The sequence below is a fragment of the Metopolophium dirhodum genome, chromosome 8, assembly GCF_019925205.1.
Source record: "Metopolophium dirhodum isolate CAU chromosome 8, ASM1992520v1, whole genome shotgun sequence".
Classification (NCBI taxonomy): Eukaryota; Metazoa; Arthropoda; class Insecta; order Hemiptera; family Aphididae; genus Metopolophium; species Metopolophium dirhodum.
In genome coordinates, this window is record NC_083567.1 from 22,485,702 (window position 1) to 22,508,184 (window position 22,483).

General features: G+C 29.9%; 2 protein-coding genes across 2 annotated transcripts; one reads left to right on the top strand and one right to left on the bottom strand.

The window, feature by feature from the left end:
* Positions 1-3,017: 3,017 nt before the first annotated feature.
* LOC132950351 (DNA repair protein complementing XP-C cells homolog) lies at positions 3,018-19,374 on the bottom strand. Its single transcript, XM_061021767.1, has 14 exons — positions 19,232-19,374; positions 18,920-19,076; positions 18,621-18,849; positions 18,361-18,536; positions 18,190-18,286; positions 16,759-16,915; positions 16,566-16,678; positions 16,207-16,503; positions 16,003-16,143; positions 4,722-6,335; positions 4,288-4,529; positions 3,906-4,131; positions 3,682-3,847; positions 3,018-3,601 (listed from the first exon to the last, which is right to left on the bottom strand). The coding sequence occupies exons 2-14, from the start codon at positions 19,060-19,062 to the stop codon at positions 3,270-3,272; spliced, it is 3,933 nt and encodes a 1,310-aa protein (XP_060877750.1). The 5' UTR covers positions 19,063-19,076; positions 19,232-19,374; the 3' UTR covers positions 3,018-3,269.
* Positions 7,007-12,302, top strand: LOC132950350 (periodic tryptophan protein 2 homolog). The gene is made up of 19 exons (XM_061021766.1): positions 7,007-7,283; positions 7,363-7,475; positions 7,554-7,648; positions 7,712-7,840; positions 7,930-8,047; positions 8,318-8,470; positions 8,536-8,696; positions 8,768-8,990; positions 9,045-9,252; positions 9,364-9,512; positions 9,579-9,726; positions 9,792-9,948; positions 10,018-10,198; positions 10,842-10,989; positions 11,062-11,239; positions 11,298-11,441; positions 11,505-11,579; positions 11,676-11,877; positions 12,051-12,302. Exons 1-19 carry the CDS (start codon positions 7,266-7,268, stop codon positions 12,184-12,186), a joined length of 2,736 nt encoding a protein of 911 aa, XP_060877749.1. The 5' UTR covers positions 7,007-7,265; the 3' UTR covers positions 12,187-12,302.
* Positions 19,375-22,483: the final 3,109 nt, after the last annotated feature.

The following is a 22,483-nucleotide window of genomic DNA, read 5'->3' on the forward strand; positions in this document are numbered from 1 at the left end:
GTATACATATTTATATACTTATATTGATAAAATCAGTGACTACTAATTGGGAGGTAAGTGGTAACTGGTAACAAACAGTCCGGTCGCATGAATTTTTTTAATTTACCAAATTATTTATAGAAACAATATTATAGCAATGTCAAATTTAATAATTTATGAATAATATGCATCACGTCATATTATGTAATATTATGTTTTTTTTAAATAAATAATCGGTTATCGGGTGCTAAGGATGAAGCCAGCTGTTGTCGCTTTTTGGTATGCAATGTGTATACACTATACAGTGCACACCTTTCATAAAATATTTTGTGGTATATATTTTAGTGAGGTACCTATGCCAATATGGCTAATAGTATCGCATGACGCATGAATTATTTACTAATTTTAAAAATCTGACCACTGGAATTTCTGACGGGGATACAGCATACCTATAAATAGTTAATACAAAAAAGTATAATCAGTATTCAGTAATAACTATATTATATACCTAATGTACAACAACTATAATATGTCTATGTATACAAATTAATAACACATCAAATTGAATATAGTTAAATATCATATTAATGAGTAGGCACGTAGGTATGTAATTATATTTTTCGATTGAACGTCAATCACATAATAATAATATACAGTCTGTATCATACGGAGTCATTATCTCGACAGTAAACCCTCAATATTTCCAAAAGTATATAGGTTTTCAATTTTGGAAATAATCAATCTGTGTTTTGAAAAATTAAGATACACACTGCTGTCACGCAATCCATTATTTTATGTAGCAATTCTTATTTTTCTCCTTGATATTTGTTTATAAAACCAATTGTTTATTTTTTTTTTTTAAGCCAACTATGTTTCATTTTTTTTTTTTTTTTGAAGCAGAACACTTTTATAAAACTGTAGATATATGAATATAAAATATAGGACGTATAGTTTTTTTTAATTCAATAACCATTTAAAGCTTAGTGTTGAATATAACGCTTGTAGGTATGTATTATCAAGGTATATTATCATTGTGTATAGTGAACCACACATTTTGTGGTTCATAACTCGCCATTTTACAACACTTTTCGAATATTAATTATAGTGAGTATTTATTCATTATTCGTTCAATATGTACAAAAACATTTTCAAAAAAGTATTCTGTTTCAGCCATATGATTATGAAACAAAAAAAACAAGTTGTTATTTAAAAATCAGGATTGGCACCTATACCTATTTCATAGTTATTTTTCGAACAAACGGTGAAAAAATGAAGTGGAAAGGATATATGTATTATACAATGTTAGAATTGCGGGTATCTTAGTATCTAGGAAAGGAAGGTACCTATATTAAATTTTGAAAATATGTTTAATTGTATTCAAAAAAGTGAGTATTCTGCTACACTCAACAAAAAAATCTAGACAAATTCAATGACATTCCGGTTAGATTTTTTTTAGGAAGTCGATTTTCAATTTTCGATTTTAAAGAACCTTAAAATTAAGTTTCTTTTCAAAAACCCCATGAAACAATTGCATTGCATTCGTATTTTTATCGAACACATCTGATTTTTAATCAAAAATGAAAAAAGTGATTCCTAAAGAGCTGCATAGTTTTGATAAACTTATAAATTCGACAATTTTTTCGAAATTACAGTCAAACTTCAGGAAGTACCTATGTTTAATGTTGGTTATACCACTTTTTTTAGTTTTTTATAGTAAGTTATGCTGCAAACAAGAATATATTTCATTTTTTGAGAAGTTTATTGACATGTGCGTGCGAGAGTTGCATCCGTCGGTGGTTGCCCGACGCGGCATTACAGCGATTCTCGGAAATACACACTAACGTTCATTTTTAAGTTTTTAACTACTCACACAATGTCATAGCTGAAATTATTGATTATAAAATAATAGTATTTATAATCGATGCCGAAATGTACATGTCGTGTGAATTTCCTAAGTATTACTCCTTAAAACATGATACGTTGGAGCCCCCCCCCCCCCATAAGGGTCGATACACGATGTCGCGATCGATTTTAGTATCTCAACAATAATTATTATATTCATAAATAAATATCAAAATGGCTTTGATATTTTCAATATAATATTAAACACTCCTTCAATATCATCAATACACGGTAAATGATATTTAAATGATAGATACAATACAATTTATCGTGTGAGTATTGGGCCCTTATTTAGACGCACATCAGCCGTCTATTATTATTAACAGGTGTTCTTCATAGGAAAAGACGTGTTCTACTTTCCACACGCCATTCTTCCGACCGTTATTTAGAATTGATTGCATCTTGTATTTGTGTTTGATGTGTTTGAATTTTTGTTATTTTAACTATACAATAATACACCAATAAAATTAAAATTAAAAATTAAATTATTAGTGTTGTGATGTCCTTTAACCCGAGGGCAACATAAGCTATTGTCGCCTATTGGGTGATTAGTTTTTAGTAGGTTTTTAACTGTGGGTGAGGGTACAGTGTGTACCTATATGTGACGAGGATTTGTCACCACTAGAACCCTAATGGTCACCCATCCAGGGACTAGTGGCACCGGCTGATGTTTAACTTCAGAACACGTTTTATGACTGAAGCCAACCACTGTGCCACACCAGGCCACTGTAATAAATTATCACAGCAAACAACTCAAATATAGGCGCATGCGGCATTGTCAAACTGCAAGTAACTATCACAATTGCTTATTGAATGAAATTCTCCCTTCCCATGACATTCTTTTTTTTTTGATTATTGAATAATTATGAATTACATAAGTGGTTGGCGCACTACTGCACTAGTGAACAAAATATGGCATAAAAACATGGTTTCGTACTTAGGTCTTAAGTATTGAAGCAGTTTACAGTAAAAATACCTATTATAAAAATTGTAAAGCCCTAAATGGTCATAGACCCAGCAATATTTTATCAGTTTAATGTACTAATAATCTAATGTTTACATTTTGCTTAAAATTATATACCAATACAAAATCTGCTACTTTAATAGGTAGACACAAAAACTGTATACCAAATATATATGTTTTTTTTAAATTATATTTTACTATAATTATTATTATTTATTCATTCCAATTAGAAGAAACATTATAAACAACAAAATATTTAAATAAAATATTCATTACAAAAGACCACAATATAAATACAATTTTACAAAACAACCAAAATAACATTAATAAATAATAATACTGTTGGAATTAAATATTAATGACTATTGAAACGTACAAGATATAGATTTAATTTAACATAATTAAATATACTAACATATAGATTTTATTTTTTACTATCAGTTGTCTTAGAAGTAGACTGGCCTTCTTTATCACCTCCAAAATAATTGTATTTGATTTTCAATCGTTCACGAATAAGAAGAGCTCTTACTAATCGTTTCCAATTACCATAAACTCTATCCTCATATCTTTTTTGCTCTCGCTTACGACTTTCTTCAAGTTCTTGGTTCCATGCATCTATTAAAGTGTCCTTATACTCTTGGCATACTACAAAACCGTCATTTACTGGATGGGAACCACCTGCGTGAAAGTCAAAACCTATAACTGCAGGAGCACAATCAATGTTTAGTTTTTTCGCTACACGCAGTAACCCAGGCACTAAAATTAAAAACAATAACAAATTAATATATTGATGAGTTACAAGTAACAACTTATATAAGTCTTATTTGTATGCATACGTTGAAGATGAACGGTTCCTTTGGGTAACATGCAAGGTTTAAATAAATCAACATTGCCATAACAATTTCTAGGAACTTGACCATTAGTAGCAGTTGGAGGATCGTAAGGTTCAGTTTGCCAATAACCAAACAATTCTAATGGTGGAGGATCTGTTCGCACACCATTCTGTAACATAAATAATTATTAATAGAATTAGATTTATGATATTTAACAAGGAACTAACCCGATCAAATCTAGGACGTGCTTTAACTTGCTTGTACCACTTTTCCCCCATTTTAACCACACGGGCTTCTTTTAGCCAGTTTTCTCTACCATTTAGCTCATGAACATATTCTCGTAAATAAACTGGTTCATTTCTAACATGTCCAACAATTGGTGGTTCCGGCGGATATATGGCTTGAAATTTTAGCAAATGTCTTGATAGGGCATACAATGGATGGTTTTTATACCTTAAACAAACATTTTAATAATATTAAGTATGATAAATTGATAACATATATTATAAATAATATATTATGAATAATAAATTATGCTTATAGCACAGATAATATTATACAATCTGTGCTTTCAGTATAATTTTAATAAAAAATTGTCATCCAACTAACTCAGAAACCGTTTTAGGTAATGGTATTTCTTCCAATTGTTTATTTAGTTCTTCGTCTTCCTCACGTTCTCTAGCTGACCTTGTTGGAATGTAAGGTCGTAAAGTAGCTTTCCACCATTTAGGATCAACTCGGATTTTTCGTGTTAATGTATGAAAATATGGATCATATCGTTTTGTAATATCTTTAATACTATTGTCATTGTACCAAGCCAAAACATAACGCATAGGATGAGAAGTACTACTCTATAAAGAACAAAATTTAAAAAAATTATAATATATAGTGGAGTATTTCTATCATTTGTGTAATTTACTGTAAAAATAAAATACTCTTTATTAAAAGATTTTAATAAAATTAAATTAAAAATCTCCACTACTTTAAAATATTCCAATACATATAAAATACTATTGTTATCTATAATTTATAATTCAACTAACATATATTTCTTTGATGCAATGTATACGCTGACCAATAACATCCACACAAAACCATTTTTCTTCCATTTCCAGAAATACTTCCACCCAAAAGTCATTTTTCACTTTTTTTTTAGCAACTGTTTCACTATTTGGTGTTGTATGGTCTTCTTCATCAGTTGAAAGAACACGGCGATCAATTTTTTCAATTATTTTAGAATTTTTTTTTGTTACTTTTTTATTGTCATTAACAGATTTTAATTTTTTTGTATCAGATTGTGCTTTGTTTGAAATTTTATTAAAATATTCAGATTTAGCACTTTTTTTGCTTTTTACAAAAATCTCATCTTCAGTATCACTTGAAGAAATATTTTCATACACAATTTTACCAACTTTAGGTTTTTTTTTTCTATCATCTACTTTAGAATTTTTTGTTTCAAGTTCTTTTTTACTATTTTTAAGTTTGTTTGATTTTTTATCGAAATATTCTGATTTTGACGGAGTTTTCTTTTTATTATCTTCATTAGATTTACTACAAGATGGTTTCATAATATTATGATCATCGTCTACTAAAGGACCCAATAATTGATCAGAACTTGGTTTGATTGAGACAGCATTTAAATTTATCACTAACCGTACATTCAATCCTAATGATCTCAACATAGAAATAAACATTGCAATCAGTTCATATCTTGTTTTAGCTTCACATCTTGAAAATCGGTCTGTCAAAGATAATACATTTATTTCACATAATGGATCAGTTTTTGAAGATATTTTAATTTTTTTAGAAAACCATTTTATATAATTTTCTAAATAATTCAAATCACATTGCTTTGGTGGATATGCCTTTTTAGAAGGTACTAGAGACAATGCTGATCCCATGACTTCTGGTGAATTAAGAACACTGTTCAACCGATTACCATATGATATCCATAAGAGAAGATTTACTTTATGAATTAAAACTTGAGTATCCTTACATATTGTATTCATACGTCTCCTGAGAATATTTTCCATATCTTGACCTTTTTTACACTTCATATCATTCGGAAGTTTAACAGTGATTTCAACCATTTCAGGAATAGTATAGTTATCATCGCGTTTCATCTCCTCTTCTACAGTATCATCAACATTATTTAAAACTGTTCTTAAATTAACTCCTTCTCCCACAGATAAGATTTTGGCAACATCCATATTATCATAAAGACCATTTTCCACAAGTCTGTCAACAGTCTCAGATTGTACATCACTTTTGGAAAGTTCTGTGGTATCTTGAGGATTTAAAAGAGTGTTGAAATCAAAATTTGTTTGACAAACATTGTCATCAACTTCACTTTCAGTATCAGACTGTTCCAATGCTTTTGCATTGGTCTTGTTAGACTTGTTAGAGTCTTGAGCATCATTATCGCTGTCCGATTCTGATAAATTCAAAGTACAAGAACTTTTTATAGAAGTATTGTCAGTTGGCGCAAATTCATCTCCAGAACTGTCATCTTCAGTTGTTGAATCCTTAACAGAAACTTCTAGTCGATGACCACGTTTACGTTTGATCGGGGGTTCATAGGTATTATTTTCAACCGGAACAGTTACTTTTGACTTGCAAGTACGTTTTGATCTGCGTAACATGATAATGGATTGGATCTATAAATAATAATCAAAGTTAAAATATTTTGAGAGCAGTTTAGGATACAAAGCATTTTTTAGGTATTAAAAAAAAAACCATAACTCATTTATTTTTTTACTATTATTTTAAATCTTAACTAGTTATTATTAAAGTTTTACAAAGCATTAGGTACATTTAATAATACTACTCAAAGCATTTACCTGGTATAAAAAAAACCATAAATCGTGCAGAAATTCAATAATAAATTACTTCATGTTTTATTCGAGAATTTGAAAAATAACTCAACTCATAAATAAAACGCGGACTAAGGCAGTAGTAGTTGTTCTGTGATAGTATTAGTCATGATATTATAACTATAACCAAATGGTATATACGTTGTTGGTATATAGTATTTGCTATAACTAAATAGTAACTAATTAAATAATTAGATCATGTACATAAATACATGTTATAGATTATAAACATAGGGTGTAAATCACATGTGACTGACTGGCGACTGCAGAAGTGCAGACTGATTGACATTGAGATGTTGAATACATACGAGAAACTCGGAAAGTCAGAAAGCACAGAATACTAGAATAGATATTTTAATGGTGAAAGGACGCCAAACTGGGAAATTGATAACGCAATAAAACGACACTGATAAGTGATTGTTGATTAGTGTTATTATAAGGCTGATAACAGCATTCTATCCACGTGCTTACAACTACTGACTACTGCTTCCGCGGCTGAGTAGCAATTTGTTTATTACAGTCCCTGTTTAATGTACTATTCTATACTAATGTGAACTTTATTATGATAGCCATACAGTTATAGATTTTGTCTGTAGTTTGTTTGCGCCGCTTAGCTAATTGTATACAAAATACGAATTGGTGTAATATTATAATTTTTATTTTCTAATTATTATAACATTATTATTCACTATCTTGGTTGTCGTACGGTGTACAATGAGATTTAATTACAAGGTATAACTAGTTAAAGTAATCTAATGTTATAATATTACAATAATCTTTTTAAACGTTTTTATGGTTTTTTCTGATTTAGTTTTCCAACGTTCTTGGAACAGTTTATCGTGAGGGAAACTTAATTTTCACTCCAGATGGAAATTCAGTCATCAGTCCAGTGGGAAATCGGATATCAAAATTTGATCTGAAGAAGTATAATATTATAAACCTCCATAATTCACTTAGGTATTGTGTTTCTCAGAATGACATTTAATTTGAATTTCATTTTAGTAATACATCGTTTACACTACCAGTGGAAAGCTCGCACAATTATGAACAAATAGCTCTGTCACCAGACGGCAATCTTTTGTTTGCTGTAAATGAAGGTATTGTAAATATATTTAAAAACCTAAAAGGACTTGTATTTTGATTATATTTCCTGTACCTAGTTGGAGAAGCGGATTTAATTAGCTTAGTAAGCAATAGAGTGATTCACAAGTACCGTTTCAATGAACGAGTGCTTCACCTGAGATTTAGTCCTGATGGAAAGCATATAGCTGCTTGTAAGCTCAACAAAAGTAAGTTATCTATTTGGTATAAGTGAATGTATTCCTTTTAAAAACTTACTTGTATGAAGTTTGAAGTGTAATATTAAGTCGGTTTTCAGTTTTTATATTGCAAACACCTGGTCATTTTATTGGACAATTCAATCAGTTTGCATTGGAACGAGTTTTCAGCGATATTCTAGGGGATACCACATATGTTGCATGGACTGACGATTCAAGGTATATTATAAAACTTTTAATACTTTTGAATTAAAAAAACCTTACTTACAAATTGTTAGTTATGTTAGTATTCTGTACAATTGTGTGGGTACATACCACTAATTTTTTATCACACCACTTTATTTTACAAATTTGTTATGGTTGCAATGCCCCTAAAGTATTTGACAGCTGTCTGCTTACCTACTAAGAACCTACCCCAGTGTAACTATAACCTCTCCTATACTATAAACTTATGACACTAACATAATACATATTCTTTTAATTTTTCAGTATTTTCGCGGTAGGCAGTAAAGATGCTACTGTGAGGCTGTATACAATTGGAAATTACTCAAATTTTCGACCATATTCTTTAACTGGACACCCCGATACTATTGTTGGAATATTTTTTGAAGAAAATTCGTTGGACTTAATGGTTGTCTCCCGGTATGTTATGGATTAAATTTTAAAATATTTTATAAATAAGCTAATTCTTGAAATTCAAATTTCAGAAATGGCCATTTATCTGTTTGGCAATGTTCACTATTTTTAAATCAAATGGCTACTATTGAATCAACCAATAGTAAACGATTGAAATTAAATGATGATGAAGAAGATGAAATTGATTTATCCAAAGGAGAAGACAGAGAACGTTATGTAATTAATAAAGAAGGTACTTAGTAGAAAATTAAATATAAAAATTAACTAGTTTTTAAAATTATTTTGTATTTTATATTATTTCAGAAAAATATAATCAAAAACAAGCAAAGATAGATAGTAAAAATTTATTGAGTTACCGTAAATTATCAACACATTTTCTCAATGACTATATTAAAGATGAACATAACAATTTGAAAATGACTGCTGCTGACTATCATAAAAAGGTCAAAATCCTTGTAACTGGTTTCTCAAACGGATCATTTTTAATTTTTGAGACTGTCGGGAAATCACTTATTCATTCTTTAAAGTTGGTTAACTTCCATTTTACCTTTAAACATTATTTATTAATTTACGTTGTTAGTATTTCAGAAACCAGTATTAGTACAATAGTTTTGAATAATGCTGGAGATTGGATTGCAATTGGCTGTAAAGGACATGGTCAATTATTAGTTTGGGAATGGCAAAGTGAAACATATGTTATGAAACAACAGGCTCATGGTTCTGAAGTATCTTGTTTGACATACTCAGGTGACTCTGTGTATATAGCTACTGGTGGTGAAGATGGAAAAGTAAATTGATTGATGACTTGATATTATATTTTATGTCTATGACAGATACAATAATTATGGGCAATCATAATACTCTCTTAAAATTCTTATAATATATAATTTTATTTTTAGGTAAAATTATGGAATAACCAATCAGGATTTTGCTTTGTTACGTTCTCAGAACATACAAGTACTGTTACTGACATAGTATTTGCTCCCAACAAAAAATTTATCGTATCTGCATCTCTGGATGGTACAGTCCGTGCTTTTGATCTTACAAGGTAACAATTTGTTCATGAATAATTTTATACTATTATAGTATAATGTGCTATCAATTTTTTTCTTAGATACCGTAACTTCAAAACATTTGTATCCCCTCGACCAGTGCAATTCAGTTGTGTGTCTATTGACTCTACTGGAGAGTTTATAGCTGCTGGCGGACAAGATGTTTTTGAAGCATACCTATGGTCTATGAAAATTGGCAAACTTTTAGAAGTAATTATATTTAAAATACTGAAAACTAAATACATAACAACAGTTATTAATTAATATTACTTTAGGTTTTGTCAGGACACGAAGGACCAATAGTAAGCTTAGAATTTAGTCCCATAATTTCTAGTACTACGCTGGTAACTGCCAGTTGGGATAAGACATTACGTATTTGGAACGCTGTGGAAAATGCATCTGATCATGAAACTATACAACTGTTTGCTGATGGTAATTAATATATTTATAATGTTGTTGTACAAAATGGGTATCTATAGACCTGGCATTCATATTACTTAGGTCTATGTGTTGCATTTCGTCCTGATGGAAAAGAAGTAGTTGTTGCTACGTTGGACGGCCAATTATTATTTTTTGATGTGCGTACTTCAACTCAAGTTGCGAGCATTGAGGGCAGAAATGATCTTGGAAGTGGGAGAACAGATACAGATCTCATCACCGCTAAAAAGAATCTTCAATCAAAGTATAACAAAATTCCTTTTTTAGTTAAATATTGATCAATAATCATCCACATAGGTTAGGCTAGTGTAGGATGCCAGAATGTGCTTGATAACTACCCAAACATTTACCTGGGACCCATTCACTACCATTTGTGCAACTATAGTTGCGGACACAAAAAATTAGCACAGTTTGTCATGTGCCAAATGACAATTTTTCAGTAGTAGTTATCAACCATAAAGTCCATATTTCAACATGTCTATACTTCAAAACATTTTATATTCTTAATTTTTTTTTTTTTTTTTTTTTTTTTTTTTTTTTTTTTTTTATTGGGTAACCCGCGGCAACATAGGCCATTGGGTGTGGGGAGGGCACTGTAGGTTTTTATATTGGGTAGGTTGGTAGGTTGGATAGGTTGGTACACGTGTGTGTTGTGTTTGGCAGAATTTCTAATGGGGCACCCGTAGGTTTCTGCCGTGCCCCGGGGTGGGGGGATGGCGGCACTTGTTCTCCGGACACCGTGACTTGCACGGAGAAAAATGCCGCCCAGTGGTCGAGGATCGAACTCGGACCGGCTGTGCCGAATCCGTCGCGTTAGACCGCTCGGCCACCTCGTCCCCCATTCTTAATTTTTGTTATACCAAATAAGAGTGTTTATATTTCTATAGGGCATTTAACTCAGTTTGTTATTCAGCTGATGGACAGTTTGTTATTGCTGGGGGCCAGTCCAAAAATGTTTGTATTTATAATGTTGCTGAAGGTATTTTATTGAAAAAATTTGAGATTACACAAAACCAATCATTTGATGCTGTACTTGTGAGTAGCATAAACAGAAAATATACAATTTCATTATAATATATTGATATATTATGTATATTATAATATTAGGATGTTGTCAACCGACGTAAGATGACAGAATTTGGGAACATAGATCTAATTGAAGAACGTGAAACAAGAGAAGGGGGAAATGTAAAATTAAAATTGCCCGGTGTGCATAAAGGTGATTTGGCAGCAAGAACATTTAAGCCAGAAGTTAATGTTTTTGATGTCAAGTTTTCTCCAACAGGTAATAAACTATATGAACTATTTTTTTAAAGATATTTCTAACATTTCTTTTTAATTAGGTTTATCTTGGTCAGCTGCTACTACAGAAGGTGTCTTGGTATATTCACTTAATAATGGGTTCATATTTGACCCCTTCCTTTTGGAACTGGGAATAACAACAAAGACAACAAAAGATACTTTGCATAAAAAAGAGTATGCATCAGGTGAGTTGGATTTATAATTGTGTATATTTTCAACTATTAAATTTTTAAATATTAATTTACCAGCATTAATGATGGCATTGCGTCTCAATGAACCAAAACTCATTACTGAAATATTAGAATCCATACCATCAAACGATAGTAAGTACCTTAGTTAGTTTCGAAGTATTGAAAAGTATTGAAAACTAGATAATAATATGTACTTACTTATGTCTTATATTCAATGTTTTGTCATAGTTGAACTGACTGTAGTTTCATTGCCAAAAATGTATGCTGAGAAAATTACCAAACACATTGCAATACTATTGGGATCTACCCCACACATAGAATTTTATGTGCAGTGGGTAATGTACCTGCTAAACTCATATCAACCTCACCAGACCATAATTTTAACTCTATACAAAAATATATCGAAAAAATATACGGATTTATCTAAGATGTAAGTATTTATTATGACAAATAATACCATGCACTCTCGTACTTATAAGAATAAGACAGGGTAATTGACTATAATATGTTGTTTTCAATTAATTCAATGCATTTATTTTGTATTTAAAATTAAGAATAATTATTTAGAAGAATATCATAAATCATTATATTATCATTTTACAGTTGCGATTACAACAAATATACTCTAGCGGTTATAAAGAGGTTGGCTCATTTACAAAAGAGTGAAGTGAAAGAAGAAGTAAAAACCGAAAATGAAAAAATGGAAGTTGACGAAAACAAAGTTATTTCTATTTATTAATGATGTTACTAAACTATGTTTACTCAAACTAGTGTAAATAAATATTAATATTTCCAAGTATTATATTTCACAAGTTTGACTTTATTATGATTAATTATATGAATCTATGTATAGTATTAATTGGTAACTATATTCTAACATTATTGATGTATGTTAGTAATTCAAACAAACAAAAATATATTATTTATAAACCAGTAAGAAAAACCCCACTCTTTGAGTTTGTTTGATTTCAGGGATTTCTATTTTTCATGAAAGATAATATAGTGCAGTAGATACTCCACTAATTAGATCTAATAGTCGGTGATCAGTCACTCGGTTATAAAAAAAATTACCCAGTAGCCAATGTAATTATAATTAGTAGTATAATTAATATAAATTCTTAAATTTATTATATTGCCTCCATCCTAATAAACAAAAAAGAAGAGGGGGTTTGACGGACGTGTGGGGGTGCTAAGCAAAAATAGTATTCTCTATCTTGTTTGTAATGGGTAATTTTTAGGCTTCTTCAACGATATCGATATCGCAGAAATTTAGGTATCGATTATCGTAATATATCGTTAATCTTAATATATCGATAATCGATGTACAGCAAGCTAAACTGATTTTAATGCCAAATCGCTTGAATAATATATTTCAAAACATTTAATTGTTAATATAATACCCACTAGTAACTAGTTACTACTTTTTATAGTACCTAGTCAATTGAGTATTTGAGTATTGACATTATGATAGTCATAGAGATATCGATCCCTACATTTTTTTTTCAATATCGCACAATTCATAACGATTGCAATATTCAAAAATATATCGTTGGAGAAGCCTAGTAATTTTACTCTAAGATTACTTAAAAACATAGAAAAAATGATTCTGCGTAAATGCGTTTCATCTATATTGCGCATGGGCCAGAGAGAGAAAACAAATAATGCGCTGACATCCTCTTAAGAGATTTAGTTTCATATTAATATAATATTTGTATAAAGTTATTTTATTGCATAATTTCTTACCACTTATTACTCAGTTTATAGTTTTAAGATAAAATTAATAATCGTTTTTTCTGTTTTCTAGTTTTAAAAAACAAGAGCAAAATTTAGCTTATAATTATTTAAATACTGATACAAGAAGGTACCATTAATTTAAACTGTTTAACCATCTAAGGCAATCCTAAGTTGTATTAAGGGCCAAGGGGCCTCGCTACGGTCATTATTTAAGGGGCAACATTTAGGCAATTTCTAATCTCTTCATAGCCGCCCGGGATCTATGAGTTGGTTGTAAATGATTATTACTTTATTAGCGTGAGTGAAATTAAATGCGGGTATCCTCTTTCGTACACACATGCACATGTCAATAACTCGATAACCATATCAATTTCATTACACGATTTTACAAAAACATACATTAATTGTTTTGACAAAATTAAAGTTAGATAACGTTGTCTGATTTTGATTCTGAAAAAATATTTGAATTCAGCAGAAAAATATCTGTAGATCGTACGAAACATTTTCTAAGCAGATAAAAATAGTACAAACTACTAAGCCAACTGAGAATTGAGATAGAAACTAACATAGTAATTACTAATTAGTAACGTACTGGCAAATACTATAGATAAGAATACGGGACAGACGGAAATTAAAGCTGAATTAAAATGCGCGACTCATTTTGTCCACAAGAAAACGTATGGGTTGCCTAATTAAAACATTTTACGGTGTTGAATCTAATATTATGCTAAGTACCTACCTATTAATTTCTGATTCAAACATATTATATTATAAGAAATGATTATAAACCCATACCGAGGTTGATAAATTGTCTAAACGTAATAGTAAATACTGAAATACTATAGTACATATAAAATATATATCTGTATTATTTGGTAATAATATAATTATTGTGAACAATGATAACAATGGTTACTATACCTAATATTCTTTACATTTACTGACTATTTATTTATTTTATTTGATCTTTGTGTTTCCTTACATAACTTTCCTTCTCTCAATCCAATTTCGCGTGGCTTGAACATAGTGGTATTTGGTATTGTAATGAAAGGAGTAAAAACCATCCCGAATATTCATTCCATAAATTTCCAGCAAATGAAAAACTGTAAGTGTTGCAATAGAAAAATGTTTACAAATGAATTGTATTTATTCATTATTGCATAGTAATTAGTGGTACTAAAATATAATATTTATAAGTCATTGAGACCGACTAGTACCTAGTTTTAAATAGTGTTAAATCTTTTCTAGTAGAGTGAACCCAGTTGGTAATTTTGGGTACCTATCTAAAGTAATAAATTCCCAGAAGTTTTCAAAAGCATCAGGAAAATAGCCGGGTGAGTATTGATAGAAGAAAGAGTTAAAAGAGTTAATTTTATCGGATAGGTATACCAATATTATAAGCTGTATGTTGCCTAAAATTATTTAAGCAGTATCAATTTTTTTTTGATACACGCCACTGAATTTCTCGCCACCATTAAATATGATTTAGCCAAACCATTTCATACTAGATGAGCATATAATATGATATGAATGAACTTTGTTTATTTAATATATTATTTCGACATTTACCGGGTACGTTAACCCCATGATAAGCATCCTTGTTCAACCGAAAGTGGAGTTTTTCGTAAGTTACCTATACATCATTAGAAAATCACTGTTCATCTATTCCCAGTTTATTATTCGTAATGATATACATTAAAATGGTCTACTCACTCCAATGGCTGACGGACTTATAAGACAGTCCCCACCGGTCGTAATAGTAGATATTTATAGTACCTACGCTTAGGCGTGTAGCTCATAAAAATGCTGCAACAATAAATAATAAATATAACGAATAAATAAATAAAAATATTTGGTAAATAAATAATTAGAGCAATCCTGCACAGTGCACACATTTATTGTTTGCAAGAGATATAATTTAAGAATAATATTTACTGGCATGATATATAATTTAAATATTTAATACATTCTATAAACTGATTATATTTTGAATCAATAAAAATCGATTAATATTGTATAAAAATTGTTTAATCAAACTTATACAAAATCTAAAATTTATGGAATAACAAATATAGGTAAGTAAGTACAACCATAAATTATAATATATTATTATATTGTAACTACGAATAACCATCAGTATTCTTATGCGGTAACATATTAACGACAGCTCCAGAATTAATTTTAACAGTATAATTTCTTCGGGTTTTCATTAATTTCCATGTATTGGTGATAGGGTTGTAAATTTCTGCAGAATCTGAATCAGGAGAATTGCGAGTTCCACCAACAACACATAAAAAACCATCCAACGCAAATACTCCTATATTAAAAATGAAATTTAAATTCAACACGTCATTATTACAAAGATTTTCCTAAAAAAATAATAATTGTCAGTCACCACTCACCAGGTGCGCATCGAGCCAAATGCAAATCAGCAATAGGTGTCCAAACTCCGTCACTTGGTCTATAGGCTTCGACAGATTTACACCGTTTTAACCTATTATTAACACCACCAATAGCATACATAACACCGTCTAATATTCCTATACCAACACAACAGTGGCATTTCGACATCTCAGCAACCTGTGTCCATTTGTCAAGACTGGGATCATAACATTCAACAGAATTTAAACATTTTTGGAATGAATCATCATATCCTCCTACCTATATACAATTTAATACAATGTAATAGACAATAGTACTTGATCTGTTTTAGTTAATGTTTGTTAATCACCATTCACTAACAGGCCACAACCAATTACAATTTATAAAATACTGTATTAACATCCACAAAATTAAAATTAAAAATGTAATGCTTATTTACCGCGTATAAAAGATTATTGAGTACTCCAACACCAACCAATCTTCTCTTACACGACATACTAGATATCATTTCCCACTCTTGATTATCGATATCAAATAACTCTGCACTGTTTACATTATTAGAACCATCAAATCCACCAACCTAAACATTAATATAATATACAATATTTATAAAATAAAATAAGTGATATATTGGTTAACTTACAGCGTACACACAATTATTTAAAATACCAACTTGAAATTGTGTTCGATTAACTATCATATTATCTAAAGATTCCCAACGGAAGGATTTTGAAGATAAATCAAGCATTTGAACAGACCTGGTTCTTAGTAAATCATTACTACCAATAGCAAATGCATATTGATCTGTTAATAAGCCAATATGAACTGGCCAACAGCCATCCCTCATATCTGGTACTCTCTTCCATAGGTTGGTTGCTGGGTCATAACAGTTTATATTGCACTTTTCCATAGATTCTGACCAATCTAAATAAAGAGTTACCTAAAACAAATAAATTGATAAAATATTTTTAAAGATAAATTAATCAGAAAATCCAATTATACTTTTTGTAAGCCACCCGGTTGTCTTGGCTTACACCGAATTGTTTTAGGAACAGTGATGAACTGTTGTGTCTTAAGCATATGAAAATGTAATGCTTCTAATGCATAATCTTTATCTAAAAATATTGTAATTATGTAAGATGACGTTCACAATATTGAATATAGGCAATTTAAGGTTAAGCTACAAAAATCATACATATAGGATTATATTTTAGCAGAGGTTCATCAACTACATTTTTAAATATATACTGCATTGAAGTTAATGGCAATCGTACATGTTCCATTAAATCGGGCAAATACCTTTTTCTACAATTCAGTTCATGTTCTACCCAATCAATAACACACTCATATACCTACAAAAAATAAAAACAATTTACTTAATACATATTTTTCTCCATTTTTTTAAACATTAAAATTTTTATTTGTCTGTCAAGTATATGTAATCGCTTTGCTCTGACTCTAATTTATGTGTTATATTTGAATTCAATGACTAGTAAAATTATTCAATGAAAAACGATACTGGGAAAATAAAGTTAAACTTTTGATTAACCGAGGTTTGTTTACTACAATAAATTATTGTTTTAATAATTGAGGTTTTTTTTCATAACGAAGGGCAAAGACACAACACAGGCTAAAATAGTATAATAAATATCTAAAGAGTAAAGACTAAAAGTAAAAGTTATCGTGGGTCTTGGTGGATCGTGGATGTTAATCAGTTATTACTTATTAGTTATTACGATATCTATTGCCTATTTACCTATTAGTATTGTAATTTGTAGCACTGCTATATAGTGTGTTTTTTTATCTTAATGAGACTTATTGTACTTAATACTCATTCTACTTAGTATAACTCAAGTCACAGGTACATTCTCGTACTAAAATTTAATAAAAATATAACATGTTATATAAGACTATAAAAGTACCTATGTATGATTACAGGTATGTCATATATTTTCCGGTCAATAAAAATTTCAGGGCATATTAAGATTGATCTGTAGATGGTTTCTGTGAAGTTTGTACGTTGTGGGATAAGTGGTTCCGGAGTTATGGCCTCTTAAGTGCACACCTGGCGACATGGCCAAAAACAACAACAACGTCTATACAATTATTTCTATCTATATATATAACCCATAGCAACCATTAAAAAACAAAAATTTCTATCGTTAATCTCAAAATTCCTGTTTGAGCACCTACCGGGGCCCGGGGGTGATCACTTCCCATTTTAAATTAGCCTATGATACTCACAAAGAATGTGGCTTTGTATTGGTGAAAGAATTTTCGAAATCGGTTCAGTAGGGCGGAATTAAGTAAAAATGACAAAACTTGGTACAATTTTGATACTTTAAAGTTAAATCATACACTTACGTACAAACAACACGGGGTCTGCAATCTACCATACCTAATCAGAATTTTTATTCCGGGCAACAGAAAAGTTAAGATAAATTTTGAACACCATACACCGAATATTAAATAACGAATTGAACAAAGTTTGAGTCATATAGAATTGGTACATTTAACGGGCAACGAAGTGCCAGCGGCATTAGCTAGTTACATATAAGCAAATTGAACGATCTTCAACCCACAATAATAAAATATAACATAACAATAGTAATTTTTGTTTGCTTACATTTTCTTCAAAAGGAACAGTAAGGTCATTACAGGAGATAAGTCCAATCACTTCTTCAGGAGATAAAGATAGAAACTCGTCATGTTTAACCACCTCTCTGAAAAAAATAATCATTATGTATATACAATTAATTAGCGGAACCAGAAAATTAAATTATAATTATTATCGTACAAAAACTGTTTTTTAATAAATGCTTCTGAGCTTGACAACAATTCTGTACAGTTATGAAAGGCAGCAAATGCTTTGATACCAAGACAATTTGAAGGGTCCAAGTGTGTTTGTAAGAACTCAACACATGCCCTTTTTATATAGTCTAATTGTATAAGATTTGCAGCTGCTAACAAAACCTTGAGACAACAAAATAAATGACAATGAATTTAAATAATTTTTGTATAAGTCTATAATAAATCATGAAATATATAATATTATACCTGAACATTTTCTGTGGTCACCATGATTTTACCAGTATAAAAATAATTTACCAAGAGTTGTAAAACGGTAGAATCTAACTCTCCGATATCAATATGATCTGTATTGTTTCCTTCAAAACTAGTGAACATGGCCCTGAAATATGGACTAACTGATGCTAAAACAACTTTATGTGCAATAACTATAGAACCATCATCTGTTTCTAATTTAATATCACATAACACTTCATCTCTAAAAGCAAACATTCGTCAGTTTAAGTTATTTTGTTATAAAATAGCTGCTAATTTAAATCACTGCGTACTTCCGTAAAGATTGAAGGCATTCAAAAACATCTACATTGTGAGAGCTATTTTTGAATATTTTTGTTTCACTTATTTTAAATTTCAAAACTCTCTTTTGATCATCTTCACGCGGTAAAATATGTTGTATAGCATTTTCGTCCATCACAGATATTAAACCTTTTGAAATGCATTACAAATTTTAAATAATTGATGTACTATATATGTATTGTATATTATTAAGTTTAAGTTAGTAAGGAGTAAATACCAGTTATTTAGTCCTATATAAATATTACATTTTTAAGTAACTACTCATAAGTTAGTTATGTACCTACCTCGTCTATAGAACTAAACAAATAATTACACGTAGTGAGGTTTAACCACTATACCTTTATTTTAAACAATAATATTATGTTAATACACAAATTCACGGATTTGGAGAGGCTTCGCTGTCTCCGATGTCCTGTCCAAGACTGAGTCATCTCCTGAAGCGACTGCAGGCTCGAGCAGTCCCGCTGTGGCTCAAAATTGTCCACGCAGCGGAATATCGTATTATAATATGTTATGTAACTATGCTCGTTCCCAGTTCCCACAGATATATATTATACTATATCTATATAAAAGAAATGCTTATACTACAATTCACTAACTATAATACTAAATTAATAGGTTTATAAGACGATAAGACGATAAGACGTTTATATGTATAAATAATAGTAAAAATAACTATTATAGGCAATTAATAATGTGCCGATATATTATAGGCATACAGGCGCGGACTGGTAAAATAGGGTACGGGATGCTACACAATTTAAAGGGCAAATAACATAAATTGTTGGGGCGAATTTAATACATGTAGATTATTTATAAAATATTAATATATTTTATTTTGTTTTGAAAAAATATTGAATATATACGTTAAACACGTAAATAAGTACCAAGTTACAAAAAACTTTCAATCAAAGTTGTACAGTTGTACAATATTATAGATTACTAGTAATCGTAAGTTGGTGACAATCTGTTGTTCATTAGGTGTCTATATAGTCTTTAAATATATAATAAATAATATTAGGCAAATATATTTTAGGGCAAGGGATGCTGTAGCATCCCAGCATCCCAGCCAGTCCACGCCTGGACCAGTTTGTATAGTTAAATTTGGCATGCGAACTATAATTGAAATAGAAAACCAGAATAGGTGCATTGCAGATGACAAAGATTTCTGTAAAAGAACATACGATTTATCAATATACCGTATAGGTACTGATAATACTGATAGTACTAGATAATACTATAATATATAAGTTCTATGCAGAGGCGGATTTATCTTTTTTACGGCTATAGGCACCAAAAACTTGCCGCTCCTATAATAGGTGAAAAAGTTACAATACCCCTCCAAAATACCTACTCTAAATATTTAATATATAGACAATAGTAGTGGACATCCATTTTAATTTTTAAACTATTTTTTTCGCCTGAAGTTATTTAGCCTACTTTGAAAAAAATGTCAATGGTTGTTCACTGAATTTGAATAAAAACCTACAATGATAATTGTTATTAATTATAAACCATCATTCATCAATACTTTCTAGTTTCTTGTAGATTTGTAAAATACACGCAGTACGGACACACGACACGCGACTCGATGTTTCAAACACAGATTGCGAAATAATATAATAATTTAATAATCGTATGTCGAATTAGTAATATAGTGTGGCAGTTTGAGTATTTATTTTTATCGAAATTACGACGACGCGCGACGTCGATCCCCGATAAGAATAATAAAACCATTGTTGCTTTATATATTATTATGACCCATGCGGGCTCTGGGCGGACTATACCAACGTGTTAAAATATATAGTATTATTAATATTTATAATATTTATAGGTAATGACTATAAATTATAATGAACCAAAATAGATTGGTATACTGAATATCATATACGATGTACTATATGTTTGATGTTTTTTAATAAAACACTACAAAATTTGCCGCCCCCCAAATTTTGCCGCCCTAGGCAGCTGCCTACAATGCATAATGGGAAATCCGCCTCTGGTTCTATGGATTTATCATAATAAACAATATATTTTATAATATCTATGGCAATCGTCAATTGTCGAAATTCGTCGGCGACGGTTAACAATTCTAATAATTTCAGCAAATACTATTGTATTATAAATATAATATATTGTATATTTTGATTTCAGTGAACAAAAAAACAATAAGCCACTAATATAAACAGACAGTTCGTTAAACCGTACATATTATAATGTAAGTTTTAATAAAAACTCGCAAATTTCATTATGATCAGGTTATTTTCATAAAGTATTTCGATACTTTCAAGTTTCAGTTCATCGGAGTGAGATGATTAGATGGAGATGGATGAAGATGGCTGTTTCTTCGGCGATGGCGGCACTCTAGCTACGTTTCACCGGAAGAGTAGATGTTTACGAGTAAGTTTGTTTTCATATTATTACCTACTATTTTACATTTACTTTTTAGACTTAAATTAGGCGTAAAATAGGAATTATTCTTGTTTTAGATTCTGAGCGAAGCGATGAATGTATTGACTCTACAATGATGTGTGATTTTTTTTTAATTTTTTAATTTTTTTTTTATTTTTTTTTTTATTTTTGTGTCTGTCATCACCTTTTAGGACAGTAAAAGTGCTTGGATTTTCTTCAATAGTAACTTTTCTGATAGGAAAGTGAATCTAGTTGGTACTTTGGGGGGTCAAAAGTAAAAATTTCCCAGTAGTTTTCACAAGCGACGTGAAAAACAAAAGAAAAATTAAGGAAAAACGGGAATTTTTACGCAAAATCTGTTTTCGAGAAAATCGATTTTGGTTTTTGGTGTAACTCTAAAACAAATGACCGTAGGGACATGAAATTTTGACTGAATGTTTATATTAGCATTTTCTATACACCATAAAATTTTCCAAATATTTTGACTCTTTTTGAGCTGTTTACAGCCATTGTCAGTTTTCAATTTTTTTAGTTTTTTTTTCTATAAATATCAATAAAATTTTATCTATTGAGTAAAAAAGCTTGAAAATTTAATAGAAGGCTCCTAGTTTATTGTTTCAAAGGCAGATGAAAAAAATTAAAAATCCTTAGTCACAGTTTTTAATTATAAGCATTTAAAGTTCAAATTTTGACAAAATACGGAAAAATCACGAAAAATAGCAAATTATTTTGATGAGAATTCATAAAAATTTTTCTTTTTAAATCTAAGATTTGAAAATGTAATATAAGATTACTCATAAGTTTGTCTACCTTTATCAAAAAAAAAATGTCTAGAAGAAACTTAAATTAAATTTTTATGAGCGTCTGAAATTTATATTTTTACAACATTTGATATTTACTCGATTTCTCATGTAACGATTTTTTTATTTTATTGTAATTAAAAAACGAATGACTATTGACTAGATACTTGAAAATTTCACTGAATGTTTATATTAGCATTTTCTATACACCATACAATTTTGAAAATATTTTGACTCTATTTGAGCTGTTTACGGACATTGTCAGTTTTCAATTTTTTTAGTTTTTTTTTCTATAAATATCAATAAATTTTTATTTGTTGGGTA

Excerpts from the sequence above, each read along its gene's own strand:
- LOC132950350 (XM_061021766.1), top strand. Across the intron at positions 9,949-10,017 it reads TATACAACTGTTTGCTGATG|GTCTATGTGTTGCATTTCGT; the intron begins GTAATTAATATA and ends CATATTACTTAG. Across the intron at positions 11,442-11,504 it reads TAAAAAAGAGTATGCATCAG|CATTAATGATGGCATTGCGT; the intron begins GTGAGTTGGATT and ends TTAATTTACCAG.
- LOC132950351 (XM_061021767.1), bottom strand. The coding sequence starts at position 19,062 with ATGGACGAAAATGCTATACAACATATTTTACCGCGTGAAGATGATCAA. Across the intron at positions 16,144-16,206 it reads TAAATAATTGTGTGTACGCT|GTTGGTGGATTTGATGGTTC; the intron begins GTAAGTTAACCA and ends ATTAATGTTTAG. Across the intron at positions 4,132-4,287 it reads TTACCTAAAACGGTTTCTGA|GTATAAAAACCATCCATTGT; the intron begins GTTAGTTGGATG and ends TGTTTGTTTAAG.